Raw genomic sequence first — 24,833 nt, 5'->3', positions numbered from 1 at the left:
AATTTCGTTTCGAAATTTACTTCCGAATACCCTACTTTTAAATTAAAGATTAAAATCTTGCACCCTGTTCGATAACTGAATAACCTAATCAGGTTAGACAATAAATATAAATCCGTGTAGTTCGATACGAGCGATTACCAATCCCTTCCCTCTTTCAATTTTCCACGCGAGCGACACGTAGAGGAGAAAAAGCACGTGTCGAAAGGAACGAGAACAATTGTTCGCCTCGAGTCGCGTTAATCTCGCGATTGTCTACGGTTTGCAGCGGCACGATGTCGTTCGAACGCGACAGGTTCGAGTCGGTTTGTCACGTGGTCTCGTGCGCTCGTCCTCCACTCGTCCAATAGCGTTCTAACAACCGTGGAAACGAGAACGAGGTTGTTCCTCTTCTGTACGTGTACACGCGTATATACCTGAAGAAGACTACTGTCGCATTGAACGAGCGGCGTTTCTTTTGTTTTCCAGGCAGACCTGTCCTGCCAGAACACGAAGCAGACCGTGGGCGCGATTTATACGCGCACGAACTTCGTGACACTGAAATACGTCACCGACTCGTGGGGCACCCTCTCGAACGGCTTCCGCCTCGTTATCACCGCCGTCAAGGATCCGAGTGAGTACATTTCTCCATGTGATAATTCCTTTCTACTCCCTCTTTTTTCTAGCGATCGTGCTTCCCCTCGTCCCGTGTTTTTTAAAGGGATGATTTTTCTCTCTCTCTCTCGAAGATCGTCGATTTTTGAATTAATTTAATTTGCTCGTTTCGCGTTATCGCACTCGATGGAACAGCGAGTCGTGAGATATTGTTTGTACTTGTACTTGTTGGGGATGAAATACTTGGAAAAGATTATTCGTCGCCTGCGTGCAACGCGATACGCGGGGAAAAGTTTTTGGCCGTTTCGCTAAGTAGAGACGTTCAAGTTTCGCTCAAGTTGTTTCGCTCGAGTTTGAGGCTGTAATTAAAATTTATCACCGCTGAATTTTTCATTTCGTTCTAACAATATTTGCAAACTTGTACCAGCCTCTTTGTAAAATTTTGAAATTTTATCTCTTTTCGAAATTTGCGATACACCCTAGCTATACATCTCAATTTATGCGATTTACCGCGAACAAAGGTAAGGAGAAGGAATAATAGCTTCTTGCAAATTGAAGTTAAAGATGTCTGATTAAAGAATGAAATGAACCGCGAAGCTTTCGTTTCGTATGACTTTCTGAAAGGAAATTAAACGACGGTCCCCCTATCTTGCTTCGATTCGTGAAAGCAAATTTTTTTTCTTTTTTCTTCTTTTTTTTTTATTTTTTTCCCTTTTGAAGTATGTTCTACTTCGGTTGGCTCGACTTAATGAAGTGCTTAATGCACCGTGATTAAGGGAACCGGCATGGACGACGAAGAAACACTTTGTAAAATAGTCTCCACTCTTTCGATAATAACGGTATATCTTCCCGTTTTCGTGTCATCTACCATACTATCAATATAGAGAGAGAGAGAGAGAGAGATGGTCTTGAGAGTTTGATCTCGTTAATCGATTTTTATTTCGATAATTATTAGTAATAATTCAGTAATTTGTAATAAATACATTACAATCACGCTACGATCGTGAATTCAAAAATATACATAAATTTAATAATTCTAGAAAGATCAAAGTTTACCGTTTGTTCGTGCAATAACAAAATTGAAATGGGAAAAGTGAGGAAATTTTTCTCTCTTTTTTTTCCCTTTTCAAACGGGTTCTCTTAACCCATTCAACGCCATTCAACCTCTAACGTTCTTATCTCCTATCCTAAAGTTAAATTAACCGAAGCATCGTCGAAACATCTGCATCGATCGACCGATCGATCGCGAGAGGCATCGAATCGAAGGGATAAGGCTGGAAAAGGGTGGCAATTACGAAGTAGCAAGGACAAGCCGTGACGGATAAATAAAGCGGTAATTATAATTAAACGGGGGGGAGACGAGGGGAATAAATGAAACGGTAAATTAACGACGCTTCCTATTAACGATCCCCAAATTACCGGCCCGCTCGTTATTTCGCGTCGTGGTCTCAATGCTCTCTGCCCGGTAATTTTAAATTAACGCCAAGCCGAAAGATAATACCGTCATCCGCCCCTGTAAAATCCCTCTCCCCCTCCCTTCCTCGTGGAAACTCGGTAAGATCGGTCGAAAATCCCGTGGAAATTCCCGTGCTCTGTCGCACCGCGATAAATTAAAGCCAAACTCGCGGAATTTATTTTCCTGCTCTCGGTATCTCTCGCGAAAAGTTGGAGTCGAGAGTGACGGAGAGAGGAAAGAAAGGAGAAAAAACCTGGTCGCGTCCCAACTGCTTGCATCCACTTCGCGCAGTTGGATAACACAATTCTAATTTTAATTTCTTCTGGAAGGATATATCAGGGACAAGGGGGACTCGATTCGATAATTTCAATGGCGATTATGCGTGGAAATAATGTTGTACAGGTGTCAGGGCCAGCTGTGTGACAGCTACGACATAAATTATTATAAAGCTTGCGCAACAAATTGAACGTTTTGGTGAAATTAATGAAAATGTACGGTATTTAAAATGACGTAATATTCGGTATAAATATATCGTTGCGCTGCATCGAATAACGGTTTGTCTCCGAGTATTATTTATTATTTTAGAGATGCCGTGGGAAATTTATGGGGATCGTTTCGAAATCGTGCTCGAAATTATAAATGAATTTGTGAACGGGTATTCGTAAAAGTTTTATGGACTGGAAGATGAGATTAAAATAAAAAGTGTGTCAATCGGGCAAATCGGACGAGAGGAGATACTCGTTTCTTTTCCGATACGAAATCTCCCTTTATTTGTGCGGGGAAACGCACACGATGGAAATTCCGTTTATTTCACAGAATTATTAACAGTTGTTGTGAAAAATGTTCGGTTCGCATAACACGTGGCAATGAATCAAGAATTCGGCATACGCGTTTTAACACATACTCTTTAAAATTCGTATATCGGTTGAATAATTCATGACACGGCACAGTGAAAACTCCATCCTCTCTTAACGATTGGTATTTAGTTGAAATCGTTCGTCGATGGAATGTATATATATATATATATATATATATATATACATTCAAGAAAACGTTTTAAACGAAACAAATATTTTCACGTGTGAAATTAATTAACGGCGGAATTTAAACACCTTATTGTACAAGTGAAATTTATTATTTTCAAAGAATTGTTTTTTTTTCGACGAATGGATTTGTTTATCGTTCGATGAATGTAACCATTCGTAGATTGTTTCAAAATGTTTACATTGGTCGTTGAAGCAATGGATATCGTTCGATTTTCGTTTGGCGTGAAGCATCTCCGTGTGCTTTGTACGTGATGCAATTCGAGAAATTCCAAACTGTCTGGAATCACGAAAGCTCCTTCTCGCCCAGACATGACAGGATGCGTTTCAACGCGAGCAAGGAATTGTTGTAGGCAATATTAGCGCGATCCAATGCGAGGCCGTTTTGCAGTTTGTACCGTGATGGTATGTTGCGTGGAGAATTATAGGATTTTCACGTGTTCAATGTCTCGTGAAATATCGCGATTTTGGAAGAGGACGCTGCTTACGATAGATCATCAATTATCGTTAGATGTTTTATTACGCGATCTTTAAAAATATTTTTTTTAATGAAACTGGTTAATATTTAATAACTTTTTTTCCAATGCATTTTATCATGGTGGAATACATTTTTATCGCATCATTCTCACGCCATTTATCGCAGCATTGAAAATTTTAACACGCGGTTATTAAGTTATTAAGTGTATATCGTCGAACGTATATCAGATATTACATTCTTTTTTATTTTCATTATCAAAACATTTATATCGAACGATACAAGTTCGAACCTTGTTCGAGGATTAAAAAAAAAGAATAAAAGAAAAAACGAGCTCGACTATCGAGCATGCTAACGAAAAAAAGAGGGAAAGGAAAAAAAAGAATCATTAAGAGGCGCGATGGATTTTCGGTGGGAGCCGTTTTAATTGAAAAATCAATCCGAGGAGAGGCCGAGCGTATCCCGGCTAAGCCGGCCTGCCATCGATTACCTATTTTTCACGTAAAGCTTTTCATACGATGCCTATAAAACACTGCATTAACGGAGTAATTTGTCCAAGTCCCGAAAGAGACCAAGGAAGAGAAGACTCCTTTCTAACGATTCTAACGATTTCGACCAACATCTGTCGACTCTCGACGACCAAGAAACCTGACGAGATCGAACAGAATTATTAAAAGAGAATTGTTAACAAGAATTATTAATTGTAAAATTACGCAGGGGATGCCGTCAATTTTATTCCATTTTATCCACGCGAATGAGGCGAATAGCGGCTGGAATATCGGCGAGCTTCGTTCACGTGTTTGTTCACGTGAGTTTTGCTTGACTTTTCATGCTCGCCCAACCTTTTGAAATTGTTGCGCACCGCATTATTTTCCGCCCACCACTTACCCGTTCTTGCACTTTTGGACTCGATCCATATCCATTTTTCCCCCTTTTTTTTCAAATATACATTCGTTTTTTCAGAATGATAGATGCCGAAGGGAGGCACGAGACACCGTTGTTCGATATTTTCGGATATTGAAATTAAAGGAATGAAAGAAGCTAGAGAAATTGATACGGGAAGATATTGAATTGAAATGAAAATGTTCTCTATCCTTTGAAAAAAATTCCACGCGAAACCCTTTCGAGTCTTGTAATTCATTTAAAAGCCTATATCATCAAATTCGAACTTATAAAAATATCCTCGTTAAATTGCCTCCATAAATTCTCACGATGAAAACAACTAGATATAAAAATACCTAACCTCGTTAAATCTTATCTCCCCAACTTTTCACTATTAGAAATATATATTTATATATAAACTAGAACAAATGGAATTGAAACGAAAAATTGAAACACCTCGATTCTACCACCAAATTCGAACTTATAAAAATATCTAACCTCATTAAGCTATCTGCTGATGCGCCAACTTCTGGTGCGCCGTAGAAACGTCGTACTTTCGAAGTTGTCAAAGATGGATCGCAGCCAGTTTAGACGGTTCCATCCTATTATTCAAAATCAGGCGGTGGAATCTATCGGCGTTGCATCCGCATAACAGATGATCGTACAAGCGGCGCCATTAAAACGCCATCATCAATCAGAAAAGTCGCGGCAAAGAGCCTCCCTTGCCGCCATTCGCAGCCGGCCCTCGATAAGACGCCGAGGCGACATCTTCGACGAGTTGTCGGTATCCGCGCGGAAGACAAACGACGGGAACTCTTCAAATCGGCGCGCGCGAAAAATAAGGGATGATTCACCGCCATTTTCCGCGCCCGCCACGGAGAGAGGGAGAGAGAGAGATCGGTTTCCTCCTTTCCTCCCCGCGGAACTTCAATTCTTGGACTCGCGTTCAATCTTTCCCTCCTCCCCTCTTTTCTGTCCGGATCCGCAGCTATCGATTCCACGCTTTCAATATCGCGGATTCGCCACGTTCTTGCGAATCGATTCCGCTCGTCTTCTTTCGCGCGTGTATATGCAAGGGGAGGTATTTGTCGAGGTTTTGGCTCGAGAGATCGTTTCTCTTTGTTTTGGAGACGAGCGTCCTTTGGAATTTCTTTCGAACCGAGAAGAGGGAAAGAGCCAAGTTTAATTTAATTTTATCGATTTGTCTTTTGCGTGTGAAAATATGGAATCGGAAGATTCGGAGAATAATGTAAATGCGGGATTTTGTAAGGGAAGATAAAGATCGATAGTCCAGGAAACCAATTAATTTTTGTATCTCTTCTGCTCGATTCTTTTATTTCGTTGCCAATCAATCTCTGCGGTGTTATTGTGCGGTTATTGAATCAATCTTTACTTTTATCGTACGAACATGAGTAAATACAATGATATTTTTTTTTTTTATTTGAAAAAATAAAAGTTGGAAAGGTAATGAAAATTTCAGCCGGTTTATCGATAAAAATTAATCAACGAAATTAATAACGATAGAATAATATATCAATAATAATAATAATATTAATCAAAATTAAATTGGTATTGGCGTTGCTTGTTTACTTTTTAAACTTAACATTATTTCACCACGATATCCACAAGAAATCCACAGTATGTAATTGCTATGCTGTTCAAGAATTAATCGATTTCAAGATCTCGAATGAGTTTGTCCTGGACAGAGCATCAACAACGATCTCGTTAATCGAGAATGTGGATCGATGGCTAAATTAAAATCGAATCATTTGTCGAAAATTTACGAACGAGGTCAGATTGTTTGCACCGTTCAATTATTCTCTCTCTTTCTTTATCTCTTTTTGTCTCTCTCTCTCTCTCTCTCTCTCTCTCTCTCTCTCTCTCTCTCTCTCTCTCTCTCTTTCTCTACGCTTTCTCTCTACGAAGGTAGAACATTATAGATTCGTGCAAATATTTAAAATTAAGTTTCGGGTGAATCGAATTATTTGATCAGAAAATATAAGCGAGATGATAAGTGGAGAATCAACGTGTATCGAGGGTTTCGTGATCGCGGCCGTGGAATAAAAATATAAACCGGAGTAAAATTTAATAAAAATATATGTTTCGGCAAGGTAAATAGTCGGCGATGAAATATTATTCCCTTTTCCACTGAAATAAATTGTAATGATTTTATTATTCCAAGTGTTGATATTAGTAGAAGAAGAAAAAAGAATTTTATTCCATGGAAAATTTAAAAATATTTAAAAATTTCACGGGAAATTTGAACAACTAACTCGGAGAAAACTTAGACCACGTTAGTCCCTATATTCATTTTCCCTTGCGTTATCTTTCGGCTTATGTAAATTACTTAATCAGCGATTTACCAAATATCTTCCGTTAACATCTTAAATGGAAATTAACGGCGGGCCATGAAATTATTACGAAATTTTCATCGAGTTGTTGGCCATTCGTTCTACACGAATAATTAACATTGTTTGCCCTATAATTTTGCCCCGCGATAACGCGAATAACTTCTGTTTTTACAGCGAGACTTATCGTCCTCATTCTCTATCGCTGTAAACACCATAAGCTTTTCCTTGTATATGAAGAAATATGTTGCACAAGGTTGTTACAAAGGATGATAATATTGCGAGATAAGCAGAGTCGAGATTGCATCGATCCCGTGAGCACGTGAGCGCTGTAATTTAGGATCCCGATGTTTTTAATTTCCTCCACTCGAGAATTTATCCTTAAATTTACCCTTAATTTTTCTTTTCTTGCTCGCTACGCTTCGCGATATTATCTCGAGAAAATGAATCGAGAGTTTAAGAATTACGAGATATTCGCCGATTCATCGTAATACTTCGACTACACAAGAATTGTTTCGAGAAAAAATCGATATAAGTACGATCTTCGTTTCATTCGATGGAAAAATAAAAAAAAAGAGAGAGGAAAAGAAACACAATTATTTAGAATTATTTACAATTGGAGAATTTGTCTTAATATCGTAGGAACTTACTTGCTACGATATTATCTCGAGAAAATGAATCGAGAAGTCGAGAATTACGAGATATTCGATTCATTCTGCAATTCCCATGTACTTCGACTACGATTTCCAAAATCTCGATACAAAAATTGTTTCAAGAATTTTCGATCTTCGTATCATTCGATGGTAAAATAGAAAAAAGAAAAGAGAAGAAACATTTAGAATTATTTACAATTGGAGAATTTGTCTTAATATCGTAGGAACTTACTTGCTACGATATTATCTCGAGAAAATGAATCGAGAAGTCGAGATTCATTCTGCAATTCCCATGTACTTCGACTACGATTTCCAAAATCTCGATACAAAAATTGTTTCAAGAATTTTCGATCTTCGTATCATTCGATGGTAAAATAGAAAAAAAACGATCATTTAGAACCATTTAGAACCGGAGAATTTATCCTTAAATTTACCCAAGTTTTTCTTTTCGAGGGAACTTACTTGTAACGATATTATCTCGAGAAAATGGAGATATTCGCCGATTCCGTAGTACTTCGATTACGATTCCTCGATACCGAACACACAAGAATTGTTTCAAGAATTTTCGATAAAAGAGATGAGTACGATCTCCGTATCGTTCGATGGAAAAATAAAAAAATAAAAAAGAAGGGAAACAATCATTTAGAACCTATCCGTTCCCCGTAGAAAGTGATCTGAACCAACGGATACGAGTTATCGATGAATTCTTAGCGATTCCCCGAGATCATGGGGGAGGAAGCAATCCCTCCAACATCTCTGGAGGATAGTTTTCCCATGTTTCATCCCCCGTTCATTTTATACCTGGCATAAACTGGCCAGCTGGATCGTTGGATTCTTTCTTCTTGGATCCATTAAAGGATACGTGGCTCGTATCGCTTGTATCTCGTTCCAGGATCAAATTACCGGCTATCTCGGAATGCCCGGTTTGTGATTCCGCGCACTTTTCTCCAAAGAGGAGTAGGAGGAGGAGGAGGAAGAAGTTAAGAAAGAAGATAAACAAGGTGGAAAGGATATTCGCTATAATTTCGATACGGTGGTGGATCTGGAGGATTGGAGGGGAAAGCCATCCGACACGGTCTCCGCTTCGACTTAATTGACTCGGACTCCCGAGGATTATCCTATGAATTTCGCTTTGGCTTAATCCTTTGGTTAGAGCCAATTCGGCCTGCCTTGTTGTACACATCGCGCTGGAGGGACACGGCTAATCTCGAACGGATGTCGCGAAAGACGCGCGAGGAATTAACCTTGATGGATGATGGGGAGAGGGAATTACGTATTGAAATGTACCGATAAGAATTGGGATCTTACACTTTGTCTCGGGAAAAATTTGTAAAATCCCGAGATAATTAATATTTTCGCGGATATTTCACGGAAATATCTGTTGTTATCACCGAGCTTAATTAAACGCGTTTCGTTCGCGTAAAATCGTTACGTGTTATTTCGTTTCCAACCAACTTTTTAACGAACTTTTTAACGCGTTGTTGTCAATTCTGCTCGCGAAAAGGTTCATCAGAAATATGATCGGATCGTGCCACGTGAAATTATTAATCTTTTGCCTTTTCTAGTGATCCTCTTTCAACGAGATACAGCTTCGTCGAATATTTTATTTCCTAAAAATAATTGTAAATGGCGAAACGAGTGATAATCTGAAATATAATTGGTGAGTATGGTATATAGTCGAGCGCTGTCATGCGGAAGAATAAGTTTATGTCTATTAACTAAATGTTCGTTAATCGATTTCTAGACAATAGATATGCTGCTCACCATAACATTTTTTCGACCGTAATTTTCATTAGCGTTCAACCATTATTCACATCGTGTATCCATTTCTCACTAAAAGTTATAATTCTATTCAAAAATGGAAATTTTTGATCTTCCTTTTCAATTTTTTCATTTTACCCATTGCACCCAAATGCTGAAAAATTGTCATTGAAAATATGTCCAACTCTGCTTCCACTTTATTATTGAATTTTGAAACCGTCGAATACTCTCATCGATAGAATCTTCTCCAAAAGCTGATCCAATATTTCGACATGCTCAAATTCGTACATTCGCTTCTCAAAAAACAGTTAAACAAAAAAGAACTGTTTCAACAAAGGAAACGTAGAAAGAGGACAAGGTGAAAATATGCTAAGCAAAGTACAGGTTAAGCAGAGTCGTAGGGAAACTTCTGGCCGTAATGTGGACGCAACATTAGATCGATTTCGCTCGAAAATTCGACGGACGTCTCGCTTTCTCGTTATTCATTTAATGCGTAGAAATTATATACGAAACCGGGTGTAATTGAATTACACTCGGGCGAAAATCGCGGAAGATAAATTCCCTCCGCGTATGCGAGGCCAGCCATCCATTGAGATCGATAACGCTAATGCAATATTAATCCGTGGCGACGTTGAGGTGGCCGGATCCATTGGGATAATAATTACAATGGAATCCGGAGGTTAGCAGAGAAAAGGGACGTCGGGACGGAAGCTGGTACAACGGCGTAATTAATTTTATACTTGGGAATTATCTGCCTATTGTGGCCTGCGATGGAACTGTTGACAAATGGTGTAACGTGTGCACTTGAGCTGGCACACGCTCGATTAATTCGACTTTGCCTTGCACCGTGCTCACCTGCGCGCCAGTCTGCAAAGTCTGAAAACCAGACACCGTTCCGTAAATATACCGATCTTTTCTTCTAATCTCCTCTTCTTTCACACCGTGATCTTCGACGTATCCTTATTTCTTCGCTGCTCCAACGTTCTAATTCTAATCGTTTGTTCCATCGTTTCGAAATAAATTCTATCATTCTCCACGCTTTTTCTCTCTCTTCTCTTTCTCTCGAAGAATAGATCAAAAAGTTTATCGAAACGATCACGCAATCGGCTTGCGAACTCCACTCGAGTATTCCCAATGCTCCATTTTTTCCATTTCTACTGAGGCGCTGTGTCCTCGCCGATGAATCCACGCCTCGTTTTCGAGATCTTAAATCGAACCACGATAATTTCGATTCACCAGGGACCATGACGCTCCTTTTACGATTACGGGAATACTCTCTTATATCGAGAACACTAGAGAAGTTGAACTGTGCTGTGTGTACTAATTTTATCGAGATAATCGTGGAGTATCTGTTTTCTGTTCGTAGTATCAAAGATCTTTGTTAATTTAGTTATGCGCCAATGATCGTATACAATTAGACGATTTACACGAGTCCGTTTGTAGTGAAATAACCGGAAATTATGCTGTGTGTTCTGGGAACAGGGGTAACAATGGCGTCTCTTGATTTCGACTAATTGTAACTTCCGAATGGGTTGCGGTCTGGTTATCCCTTAAACAAGGGTAGCGCATGATGATTCCGCTTTGTCCTTTTAGGGATCAGGGAATATTTGAGCGGCAAACACCCGATATCTCCATTATTCATTTTATTTTATTTTAGCGTGTTTTATGATTATTGTTCGAGTTTTTTGATTTGTGATTTAATCTACTTTAAATAACTTTCCATAGAAATTAAAATGTCTATCGACTATTCTGCAAAATGATCGATCATAACGTTTTGCTCTATTTTATATCTTCTATAAATTTATTTAAAATTTTTGACAAATATATCATTCTATTTCTACTTTGCAATACGATTTAATTTCGATATGTGCATATATATATATCCGTATATATATAAAAGACGAAGCAGAGTGAACTCATTTTCGATGAACAATATCAAATTCCAAAGAAAGAAGCACGGTGTATAAATTTATAATTCTGCAATTCTATTTTCATCTCGTAACATCATTTAATTCCAATGTATGTACGCGTATATAAATAATAGAATAACGAAGTTATTTTCAAGACGCGATATCATTAATTAAACCTGTACAATTCTCTAATTATGCTTCATTCACAATTTCAATTCGCGCTCTTCCATTCAATTTCTCCCATTTAATTTCGATACACGCGTAAAGAATAAAAAGGGGAAGCAAAATGTACACACGTGGACGTACAAGTTCCACTCGATACAAAACTCTAATTCTATAATTACATTATTCATTCGTATAATTTTAATTTGCAGTCCTTATATTCAATTATTGCACGATTTAATCTCGATATACTATAAAAGAGGAAGCAAGATGAATTCATTTTCCATAAGCATAAGTTGTAGGTAAACGGGCGCGGTTTTAACACAGGTGGACGATAGGGTGGTGGAGGTTGAAGAAGGACATCGAAACGCTGGTGGTGACGTCAGGGTTAAGCAGAAAGGCGGGTAGAACAAGGCACGATGATTCGATTACCACGTCGCCGATCCGAAACGCGCTTTTGCACGCAACGTTTGCCTTAAATCGGGCGGCGATGCACCCCTCGCGTTCGATAAGCGCAACCCCTGTTCCATCGTGGCCGCAGAGTCCCCTCCCCCGTCAACCGCGCCGTGGCTAATGGCCACGACCGAGGGAAGGAACGAGTGTTTCCAACGTGTTTACGACCTTCTTCCTTGAAAAATGTTACGTGGAAACGTGAAAGCCTGATTTCCACCGCAAATGAGACGTGTCTCTCATTTATCAGCTCGCTTTTTTTCCCTCGCTACGCTACACCTCGCTTCGCAACTGAAAATCGTACGTGGAAGTCTTGATATGAAAGAAATATGTGGATATTTTCTTCTTTTTTTTTTTTTCACGTTTAAATTTGCGTAATTTCTCACCGGTGTAAACGATAAACGCGAATTAATCATTCCTTTGTCGAGGAATTATGGAAGACAAGAAATATTATAAATTATTAAAATATAACGCGAAACGAAGAGATATATTCCCCTTTTTCTCCTCTTTCGTATGGTAAATTTTACGAACTTCAATTTAGTAGTACATCTTTCCATTTCTCGCATATAATAAATAGATCAATACTTCTTTCCTGAAGAGCCTGTAAAATCTATTTTTCTAAAAATTAAAGCAAGATAACGAGTCGTGTTATATTCGATCTTGTAACAACGCGCGCAACATATGGTCTCTCGAAGGAGAGAGAAAGAGGAAGAGGAAATAGAAAGATCCGAAAGATTAACTGGAAGTAAGACACTTGGCCTTTCATGCCCGCCCATCACGATCATCCATCAACTTACATTTAGAATTCTGACATTTACACGAATCACAAGGCGCACACACCCGTGTCGAGCACCGGCCCATGGGCTGGCCAAATGCATAAACACATTAGCGCTCTGTGGAGGAATTCTGTGACGCGAGCAGCCTGCGCCGGAAACCGTGCACGAGCATCGAGGCACAAAGGTTGCGCCGGAGCGGCGGCTTGATGGATACGTATGGAAGTCATCCCTATGGAAATCATTCCCCCAGCCTAATTCCGCCGGTCTAGGCCGGTGCATCCACCGCCTTGTGAACGCCATGTGAGTCGCGTTGCACAAACGGAATATAAGATTGAAAAGGAAAATGTGGAGAAATTATTGCGATTTGGGAAAAACATGATTTTCGAGGCGAGCCATTTTGTTTGTGCACCGAAATATCATGAGAAATTTATTTATTTCGCAAACAGTATTTTGTTTCTGACGTTTGTAACGATCAATTTATCATAAGGATAACGTAGAGATTGGGGAGAAAAATGTAATTTTAGATATAATTCGATCGAGGATTTTGCCTCGTATTTAAATGGGGATCTTTGGAAAGTGAAATGATCGGATCATCAAACGCATCGACAAATTTATTTATTGCGCAAACAAGTGTAGAAGTTTGTATATTTGTGACGATAAATTTTATCATAACGACGGAGAGATTGGATGTTGGAGAGAAACAGAGGAAATTATCGTCATTAGCAATTTATGTGGGATTAAAAAAAATATAATTTTGGATACAATTCAATCGAGGATTTTGCTGCTCGTATTTAAGTTAAGGGTCTTTGGAAAGTGAAACGATTAAATGCATCGTGATGACAAATTTGTTTATTCGTACGTTCGTAATGATAAATTTATCATAACGGCGCAGAGATTGGATGTTGGAGAGAAATAAAAAAAATATAATTTTGGAATTACAATTCGGTTGATCGGAGGATTTTGTTTCGCATTTAGAATCTTTTGAAAGTGAAACGATCGGATTATTAAATGCACGGCACTCGTGATAACAAATTTGTTATTTATCGTTATCGTATAATTTGTTTCGACGCGATTCGACTCGATTATGTGGTAATTAATTTTTATTTGACGAATAAATCCTGTGAAATTTATTAATGCTCCATGATAATTAATCGATAACCGAGAATCATATCCATTCGCTTTAACTTGGAACGCGCGTATATTATCCTGATCGATACGATAATTCGCGTAAACAACTCTCGTTCAAATAAGGCTAAAGAACAAGGAATTTTTTTCGTCCAAGATTTATTCGTACGATATCGATAATTTAAGGAGAAAAATTTTACGAAGGGATCGATCGCCCCAATTTTCTCCGCAAACACATCGTGCTCGCTCTCGTCCGTCAGAGTTTCAGCAACTATCGGCCCGGTGTTCCAGATAGAACTTACTCTATTATCTCTTGCGATCGAACAAATAACAGTACCGTCGTGATTCCCGTTTATACCCTCCAACTTCCAAAAATTACTTCGATCCATTCGTGAAAAGAAAATTCATCTTCGCGTGTAAAAATCGAAATCGGTCGATTCGATTGCAAGCGACACGACGACGTAACCTTCATTCCCTCGTTCGACTCTTCATTCGAAACAAAACTTAGCTATCGGTACATCCTTTGAACAACCTTTACGAATCGTGAATCGAGAATCGACGAGTATAACGCGATCATTGAGCGATCAGCAGCGTTGATTCTTAGTTTTGCACCGTGTTGTTCGAAACTTAAGTACGTTGTAACTATTTTTATTCGTTTATTCCATCAATTTTTTACGTTTCTTCTTCTTTATTGCCGTTATTGTTGGTGAAACAAGCGTAACGAGAAACTTTTCGCGGGGACGAGGAAATGGTGTTTGCGAAAATTTTCCCCGAAGTTCGACGGTAACTAGATTCCACGAATATTTTTCTATTTCGGAATGGAAACGCGTTTTCACGTTTATGAGGGAAACTATTTCTAGAAACGAATGGTTGCCGCACGAATTCTGGCCGGAAGTTATGAATGGCGGTCGATGGACGAAAGAGCGGGATTTCGGTGAAAAGAACAGCGAGGAAGGAATGGGGGCATAGTTGGGATACCTTGGAAAATGCGAATTGTTGAATTCGTACGACAACAAGCCGTGTTGTGTTTGTTGGTGTTCCTATATAATGCGGAGAATCCATGGAATCCGCAACGAGACTGGAACACTTTCTTTCTGAAAGTGAGAAAAATCAGACTTTTTTCCTATAAAGTATTCCACTTCACTTTCGTCCCAAATCGTCGTACAGTCGCTATTGTACATAATTTTATCGATTATTTTCGTTGAACCGTATCTTTGTTCGTAATTGGTGCGTGTTTAGGATCGTGGAAGAAGAACGAAGCGTAATTGGAATTTTAGATGAAATTCGCGTGAAGTGGATGTTGGATGGGGACACACGCGTGACACGATGAGAGTCGTCGTGGAAATGAAGAGGGAGTTTAGTCGAGTTTAGGATGCAGTAGTTGCACGGAAAATCTGGCAGTTGATTAAACGTTAAATATAAAATCAAGTTGTTTTGAAATTTAATCAAAACGAAACTTAATTATTCGTGCTTATTAATCGCATTGGGGATGATTTTGAAGTTTTGTTGAAATTCGACTTCAATTACAAATGAAATGAATTTGTTGCTCGACTACACTTGCTCCACTACCCCGCCAATCATTTTCCACGATAAGAGCTACGAATTATTCCCGAGATATAATTTTTCCCCGTGAATCGTGCCAACCGAGCCGATTATTTTCGTCGCCATCGTTAACGTCTCGCTCTCCTTAATTGAGGACACGATAAACTCGAAATTTTAAAAATCCTAAAAAACTACAATACAAACCACTTTCTTCGCAAATTGGATCAATTATTCAAATTTCCAAAATTCCGAAAACGTATCTTTCTTGAAAAGAAGGAGACCGATCAAATATCGTCGTCAATGTCCATATTAATTGACTTGAAATTTCAAAAATTCCAAAACCTACAATTCCAACTACTTCCCTTGCAAATTGGGTCAATTACACGAGCTTGGAAAATTTCAAAAACGTATCTTTCTTGAAACGAACCGATCAAATATCGTCGTCAACGTCCATATTAATTGACGGAGGACTTGAAATTTCAAAAATTCCAAAACCTACAATTCCAACTACTTCCCTTGCAAATTGGGTCAATTATACGAGCTTGGAAAATTTCAAAAACGTATCTTTCTTGAAACGAAGGAGACTGATCAAATATCGTCGTCAACGTCCATATTAATTGACGGAGGACTTGAAATTTCAAAAATTCCAAAACCTACAATTCCAACTACTTCCCTTGCAAATTGGGTCAATTACACGAGCTTGGAAAATTTCAAAAACGTATCTTTCTTGAAACGAAGGAGACCGATCAAATATTGTCCGTAACGTTAATTGATGGGGGACTCGAAATTTCAAAAATCCGAAAGAGCTCTCGTTACTTTGCTCAAAAAAAAAAAAGAAGAAGAAGAGAAACTGGGTCAATTACGATATTTCATCGTTACCATCCTGGTTGATTATCATAACCAGCCCTTTATTATATTCATTGACACGCGAGCGCGGAGTCTCTCCTCTTTCGTCGAATGTAGGACAGAGAACACCGAGTGGAAAAGGAAATTCTTTGTCGCCTCGACGAAGAAATCTTCTGGCGACCCGCGGTGGCCCTCGATTCCTCGTTTAATTCTACTTGAATATGCCGTGGACCGAGCAAGGGATGCGGCAAGCATCCTCGATGCAACCCTCTCTCTCTCTCTCTCTTTCGTCGAGGAAACAGGGCTGCGTTCTTTCATTACGCCGCGTTGTTCTTTTGTCGGGGACAATCGGAGCCAGCCGAGGGATTCTGACGGCTCGTTGTCCGGGAAACTTGCGAGTACGAATCTGTGAAGCGGGAAATTGGGACACGTTGCAGGGACTGGTAAGCTTGCAGATTACGCGTCGTACACGTAGGCAGGAGACGAAACTCTAGTTTCTGCACTTTTTCTTGTTTCTTGTTTTTTTTTTTCATTGGTTTTTTTTCGTTTCGAATAATCGACAGCGGTCGAAACGAGGGCCAACCGTCAGTGTTATTTTTCACGACGAGATCTGTTGACAGATCGAGGCAAAAAGAAGGAAATCGAACGGAGGAGGATACATCGATTATTGTTATTTGTCGAAACTTTTTTTTTCCTTTTTCTCCTTTCGGAATATCGACCGAAAAAAGGTCGAAGAGAGGGGGAATGGAAGAGAATCGTAACGGCGCTTTAAAATGATTGTGTGTTTTACAACGCTTTCGATGACGCTCTATGCATCGAGTCCACGTGGACCTTAAACGGTGTTTAACTGTATAAACCGGAAAGAGCGTCGTCCGAATTCCGTGTAAAATTCATCGGTTACGATATACCGTACGAAATCACGTTTGTAGCCACGTTTACGAGAACAATATTTCGTTATGAGTTTCATTGATCCCCAGGGATCGTTTCGATTCAGCATTCTGTTATACGGTTATTGAATATGAAAATAGCAGGTTTCGTTAGAACAATGATTGTTATTAATACGTAGAAATGATGTCAATTATTAACGTTTCAATTGAGGGACAACTATAAACGATCGTTATATTTATTGCTATTGTTGTCCAGTAATATTTTTATTTTCGATGGAGCACGATTTTACGATTCGATAAATCCTTCTGTTCAATAATTTCTATGAGGTCGTATTATTTTTTTTCTTTTTCCCCCAAACGCACAAATATAAAAGATAGGAAAATGATGATACGCATTTGTTTTAACTTTAACAATAAAAGAAACGAGTGCTGAACTAGAAATAACGTCTCTTTGGATCGTAGTGTTTTAATTACGATCTATCTTTCTATACGGCAGTAATTTATAATATCTGCGGGATCTAATTATCGATATGTCAAAAATATTCGACGTTATTTCGTGTCGGTGAATAAAACTAAAAAGTAGAAGAGAATGGTAATTTTTTAAAAAAGGAAGGAAAACCAATTTATTTTTTGGTTAGTAGCAAAATTATGATATTCATGAGTTATTTGATTATTCATAGAAGCTGAAATTCTCAAATATTCATTACGATAGCAAAATTACGTAACATCTGTCTATCTATTATTCAAATGGTTCGTATATTTCATTTAGTCGTTATAATTCGAGAGAGAATATAATTGGACGTGAAAAGATCGCTTCTTCATTTAGAATTAATTAATTCGATTATTTTAAGCGTGGTAGTGAGATTAAGAAACCTTCGGACTTGAAAATACATAAAAATGATTTCACAGATCTCTCGTACTTTATCTATATGTCACGTTAAATCACTTCCTTCGAAAGAAATATTGATTGACATTCTATAACAAGTATCATATCGAAGCATTAAAATACTATTATCGATTTTGGCATGATTATTATAACTTATCGATTAAAATTTATCTCCGTAAATAAATTTAAAAAAAAAAAAATCACAAATATAATTCGACCACGATCTTTGTAAAGAAGAACGAAAAATTTAATCGTCGAAATCCGTTTAGAAGATAAAGGAAATTGTATCGTTGATTTTCTTTTTCGATATCTCAATCGGTTGCCGAGATACAAGGAATTCAAGTTTCCATAGCGCTTAACACAATGCTGAAATAACGAATGGTTCCACGATTTATTGACCTACATTTCTTCGTGGAAATTTTCTACGTCCTTCCAAGAATTGTTTTTCCAAGAATTTGTGATAGGTCAGCGAGATAAAGTGCAAGCGAGAGATCCGAATAAAAGACAAGGAGGAAAATAATAAACGATTAAAAATTACTCTTTTCTTTACACGACGATATCTCGGCAACTGAAACTCGTATCGGAATAAATCAAAAAGTGTCTTAAAGAGCAAGGTTCCTTGTTTCTAATGATCGTTTATTCGTTGAACGGACGTCATTATCTTCGGAATTATAACGGTCCAAAGATTTCCTAATTTTAATACGATTAATCGAATTTAAAATAAACGATTAAAAATTATTCTTTTCTTTGCACGACGATATCTCGGCAACTGAAAGTCGTATCGGAATAAATCAAAAAGTGTCTTAAAGAGCAAGGTTCCTTGTTTCTAATGATCGTTTATTCGTTGAACGGACGTCATTATCTTCGGAATTATAACGGTCCAAAGATTTCCTAATTTTAAGGTAAATTGTGTAATAGATACGGATCTATTTCTGCAAGAATATTACTTGAAATTACTGGTGGTATGTACATAAAGATTCTCCGTAGAATTTTTAATGGAATTTATCGATCGTGAAAAAATGAGAGTTACTTTTTCCTAGGAAAAAAAAAAAAAAAAAGAAAGAAAGAAAAAGAAAAAATCGTATCGTTTCGATTAGTATTTTAGATAGCTTGCGTTGTTCATTAATTTATTTTGATATCGCTCGAGCAAGAGGTTTAACCGCAATTCAGATAGATCACAATCCAATAGGATTGTAATTAAATCCAGCAATCGGATTTGCGGACGATATATCAATAAACGCGGTATGTCAGTAGTAAGTCAGTGTTATTATACACTACTAATTCCAGAACGTTCGAAACATTTTATAGGATTCGTAATCGTTCGTGAATCACGAAACGCGATACGTTTAATAACATCGAATACCAGCCTCCTCGTAAATTTTATTATTCTCATCGCGATGTATAATTTTATCGATCTAACGACGAAACTTAAAATCGTAATCACTCGTGGATAATACCATCAACGAATTCGAATTAACCATTAACGAGAATGAAACTTTGCAACTTTCAACGAGATGTAATTAATTTAACCAATCCCACAACCGACTCTTTCCACTCGTTATTATCCCGTTTCATTGTTTCACCCATTTCGAGATAGAAGTCTATCCGTTACTTTGACTCCTCAGAAGCAACGTCTCACTTTCGAAAAGTGATCCCGTTCGTTCGAGGAACGACTGGTGTACACGCGTGCACGAAAAGCGTTAATCGATCGTGGAATTCGATTGTTAACGTCAAACCAACGGCGAATCCAACTCGCAAACAATGCACACCCACGTGAAACACAATCGTCACGACTAAGTCTCTCACGGTTTGCTCCTCGTCATTACTGAATGGAAAATAGAGAGAAAGGGGGAGGGGAGGAAGGGAGAGAGAAAGAGAAGGTTAGTAGCCGCGGCGGTTTGCTCAAACTGCGACTACTGTTAATTTCATCGAGTGTGTCGAGCAAATTGCATCGGATTCGCCGGTTGCCCACTCCGTTAAATTATTAGGCAATCGGGAAAGTTAAACAGCGCCGTTTCGAGCAGGCCACCCTCCTCCCTCTCCCTCTCTCTCGTTTCGCCTTGTTTTCATCGATTAGCATCGGGTCGCGATACCGATCCCAGACTTCTCTCCTACAAAGCATTCCGCGCCCTTCCAAACGCTATTACCGCGGCACATAAATGGGAGGAATACGTTTATAATCCAACGGCCAATTGATCGTCGAGTAATATCCTATGTTTTATTCATTTCCCCTCCTCCCTCGACGATCTCTTCCTCGTCGATCGGCGCTCCTACCTTTCCTCGCAACAGATTAATCCGACCCTTCCGTCGATCGTTCCGGATTAATTAATAAAAGGACGTCGCGCGTGATGGTTCGATTTATCGAGATGGGGTGAATACTCGATATGCTCGCATCGCAAAATTCTTTTATACAAATATCGCGAGAGAGGCCGTGTATGATAACTCGTTTGTTGATGGGGACGAGGAATATCGACATCGAAGATGAATCGCTCCATTTTCTCCCGTCGTCGCCTCGCCACAGTGATATCGCCTTTTCAGCTTTAAGCCCGGATGAATGCACTTTATATTTCGACTTTCCTTTATGCCTGGATCAACGAAACCGTCGTACGTCATTTTGCCCTTATAAAATGGCAGGCCTCCCCTTCATCGAGATCGAAGATTAAAGAGTATTATTAAGATTAAGATTATTGCGTCAGGAGGGGAAAGAGGAGATCCGTGTTAAAATTTATTTACGCGATTTATACGAAACTGGAAGCTCGATGGCGGACTTTCAAGCGGGAGCTAGTTCCTCTATAGAGTCCATAATGCTCCATAGAAAGTCAACGAGGCCCCACCGAGCCTTCGTCGAATTGCAATCGTGATATATGTGGCGGTGCTGAAAACTCCATTCACGTCCAAGTTTGAGAGTTTTGCCCGATGGAAAATATATATACGTCGGATCTTTCTTTTCTCCATCGAATGAAATTGTCAGATGTGTATGTATTTATATCATCGTGTTAATCACTCAGTTAAAAACGTCTCGTAAGTCGTCTTCTTTATCCTCGTTCATTTTATATATTCTTTTAACTCGAACGAAATTTACTTCTGAATATAATACTTTTCACCGTCGCACGAGCACGTTTGTTCTTAGCCGAGGGTAATTAAGAATCGAAGGAATCGGAGATGGACGTGATTCTCGCCATACATCGAAGAAATTCGCCGTTATCTCGAGTTTTGTGGCGTTGTAAAAACTTGGACAGAGCCGGGCGCGGATCGATCGGTGGCACGAATAATTGACGCGGCAAGTTAAACAGAGGGGTGGTTTAGAAACGCCGAAACTACGATTGCCAGCACGCGAGCATTCGTTTCACGTTCGTGACCGAGGTATTTAATTATCCCTCGATGGAGACCGACGCGATATTAACGAAATAAATGCAATGGAGGCTAAAAATTGCCTCGTCCTGAAAACCTTGTATTTTTGGCGGAATTTAAACGGCGATTAATCCGTCTCTACAATTGTTACTTGGATAAACATTGAAATATTTATCCAATATATCCAAGATATATTATTAACGTTTAAAACGATTTTCTTGATAAATAGCGAGTTGATCGGACGATGATCGATCGACCGGATTAATTGCTTTTCAGCTTTTCAATATTGCTTTTTTTCTATATTCCATAAACGGTCTAAACTGTTTGCAGGTTTATTCGATCGCGTTTACAACGGTTTTTAAAAAAGTTTCATCATCTTTCATCGAGCTTGAAGTAAAATTTTTTGCTCGGAAACTTAAAATTAACGATCCCATCTCCCCCACAACGTGTCTGCAACCGAATAAAATCTATAATGTGAAATATGAGCGAAGGGGTGACCAATGCGATTCCAGCATCTCAAAGATCCTGCAATAATTCACGGCAAATATAAGGTTATATGTCACGCAAGATTCGTAGACGTTCTTTTCTTAATCGCGATGAGGCGTACCTTCCCCCTTCTTCCCTCCTCTTCTTTCCCTTCTTTCAAGCCTGAAGAAACGATTCGAATCTGGTCTTCTGGAAGACGCGTAGAGGGAAGGATAAAGAATTTCGACTATTAAATTATAGAAAATTACTCTCCCTAAAAGATCGCAATCGGACCCCTCTTTTTCCTCCGATTCTTCAACCCTCTTCCGTTCCTCGCCTTTTATCGCCTTCGATTTCTTCCGACCAAACCCCTCTCACGAGTTATAATTGCGAACCGAAGCCATCACAGGGATACCCCTCTCTCCCTTTCTTTCTCGTTTCGTCCATTTTGTTTATATAGCTCGCACTTGTCGATAGTTTCCTTCGATCGAGAATGATTGTGCTCACGTGTATTTTACGTAAGGTGAATTCAATATATTCGAATAACTGTGATTGCGAATGGATTCGAAATAATCGTACGAAGGATAAAAGTATTTCTTCTCGTTTCGCCCAATTTTGTTATGATCGGTTATATATATTTATTTATTTATACAGACAAGAGTTTTCTTCGAAAATAATTGTGCTCACGTGTATTTTACGTGAATTCATATATTCGAGCAACTGTGTTTGCGAATGGATTCGAATCATGAAATTGTCAATCGTCGAGGATTATAGAATGAGTGTTATATACTCGTTTATTTAATGAATAATTGGGCGCTCTCGCTTTTTTTAGCACATTGTATTTCTGGAAGGAGGATAAAGGTTTCCTCCAGCGATTAAAAGAAACTGTTTCGAGACATTCGAACAGCTATAATTTTTTTCATTTTTAATTAAGTTGGAGAATCCTTAAAGCTATCGAGATGGAGAAAGTTCTTTTCGGCGAATAAATCTCGTAAAGAGATTTGTCGCAGAAATTTACGAGGCTCGACGACGAAATCGCGTTAAAGGTTATCATCATCGCATAACTCGATATTATAACGTATATTCTTAAAATATTCCTCCTCCAACCCGAAGGATCATCGAATTTCCATAATCCAAATCTAACTACAATCGATCAACGATATCGTCGCCGTTGCTTATTAAAACGATCCAATGATCCAGGGTATATGGAGGCAATTATTCAAATCCAGTCTGATGTTGATATCTACGCTACGATCCCTCCCCCTAATATTCTCGTTAATATTAACGCATCGGGCTAATTATAACGGGTCACGTCGCTGCGATCAATTCATTTGTCCCTAATCGAGTTAGATCGGCAGAAACGCGATACGAAACGAGACGGAAGCGGAATGGAGCAGCAAAGACAGACGCGTTGAATATCAAAACGCAAGTCCGCGTTTAATTAATCGATCCGTGGCCAGCCAGCCTAGACGTTTCGCTCGAATTTCTTCTTTATTGTGCCCGATCGTGTGCGTGCGTCGCGCGAGACTAATGATACGTTGTAATTTCGCTAATTAGCTCGAATTTGCGGCCTGTGCAGATAGGACGGGTTTCGATTTACGCGCGATCGATTATCGCGCGCTTGGATGGACGATGACGGAACCGTCGATTCCGAGTTACGAGTCATTCGTGATAGTTACTTGTCGCGATAATCCTATCTCGCTATTGTTGCAAGCAAATTTGGATTAATCGATCCCCTATCAAAATTGACAAGTCGTTCCAATTGTAAATTGATTTTTCACGAATCTAAGTAAAAATCTTTCGATCTTGGCCACGATTCAATCGCAAGATGGAAAATTATTGCATCCCATCTGCGGTCTGTGTAAAATTGACAAGTCGAATTGTAAATTGGCATTTGGCGAATCTAAATAAAAATTTTCCGATCACGATTCAATCGCAAGATGGAAATTATTACAAATCGAATTATTATACAAATCGAAAATTATTGCATTCGATCGCTAATTAGTTCGAATTGTAAATTGGTATCGATTTTTCACGAATTTAAATAAAAATCTTTCGATCACGATTCAATCGCAAGATCGAAAATTAATTAATTCGAATTGTAAATTGGCATCGATTTTTCACGAATTTAAATAAAAATCTTTCGATCACGATTCAATCGCAAGATCGAAAATTAATTAATTCGAATTGTAAATTGATATCGATTTTTCGCGAATCTGAATAAAAATCTTTCGATCACGATTCAATCGCAAGATCGAAAATTAATTAGTTCGAATTGTAAATTGGTATCGATTTTTCACGAATTTAAATAAAAATCTTTCGATCACGATTCAATCGCAAGATCGAAAATTAATTAATTCGAATTGTAAATTGGCATCGATTTTTCACGAATTTAAATAAAAATCTTTCGATCACGATTCAATCGCAAGATCGAAAATATTGCATTCGATCGCTAATTAGTTCGAATTGTAAATTGTAAATTGACATCGATTTTTTACGAATTTAAATAAAAATCTTTCGATCACGATTCAATCGCAAGATGGAAAATTATTGCATTCGATCGCTAATTAGTTGGAATTTGCGGCCTGTGTAGATAGGACGGTTTCGATTTATGCATAATCGTATCGTGCAATTCGATGACGGAACCGTCGATTCCGAGTTACGAGTCATTCGTAATAGTTATTTGTCGCGATAATCGTGCCTCGCCATTATGGGAAGCAAATTTGGATTAATCGATCCCCTCGATCGAATCGAATTGATAAATCGTTCAAATTGTAAATTGTCATTGATTTTCGTTTCGAATTTAAATAAAAGTCTTTCGATCACGATTCGATCGCAAGATCGAAAATTATCCGATCGTTAATTAGTTCGAATTTGTGTAAAATTAATAAGTCGTTCGTAAAATTGTAAATTGTAAATTGAAAGATTTTTTTTTTGTTTTCCAGAATTTCGACGAATCTAAATAAAAATTGGATTTCGATCGTGGCGAATAGATAATTGAATCGCAAGATGGAAAAGTTTTCCATTTCTCTGTCCCCTTGCGAACGATGTCTTTAACGGTGAATATTTGTTTGTCGGTTCGCAGAGCACACTTGCAAGGACTTCCGATGCACCCAGAACGAATTTTGCATCGAGAGGGATCTCCTTTGTGACGGCGTGAATCACTGCGGCGACGAGTCCGACGAGGCTACCTCCACCCTCTGTGCCAGTAAGTTCTAATTACC

The 24,833-nt window shown here is 38.6% G+C and overlaps 1 protein-coding gene across 1 annotated transcript in view; it reads left to right on the top strand.

Annotated features, from left to right (window-relative positions):
* LOC108002113 (uncharacterized) overlaps nucleotides 1-24,833 on the top strand; it is a 171,250-nt gene that overhangs the window by 128,943 nt on the left and 17,474 nt on the right. Inside the window, exons 3-4 of the mRNA XM_062086141.1 lie at nucleotides 466-610; nucleotides 24,695-24,817. Of these exons, the coding sequence (XP_061942125.1) occupies nucleotides 466-610; nucleotides 24,695-24,817 (268 nt within the window). The remainder of the gene's footprint in view (nucleotides 1-465; nucleotides 611-24,694; nucleotides 24,818-24,833) is intronic.

Source organism: Apis cerana, linkage group LG1 (assembly GCF_029169275.1).
Source record: "Apis cerana isolate GH-2021 linkage group LG1, AcerK_1.0, whole genome shotgun sequence".
Taxonomy (NCBI): domain Eukaryota; kingdom Metazoa; phylum Arthropoda; class Insecta; order Hymenoptera; family Apidae; genus Apis; species Apis cerana.
The sequence above is the reverse complement of the archived record's forward strand: the minus strand, read 5'-3'. Positions and strand labels throughout refer to the sequence as shown.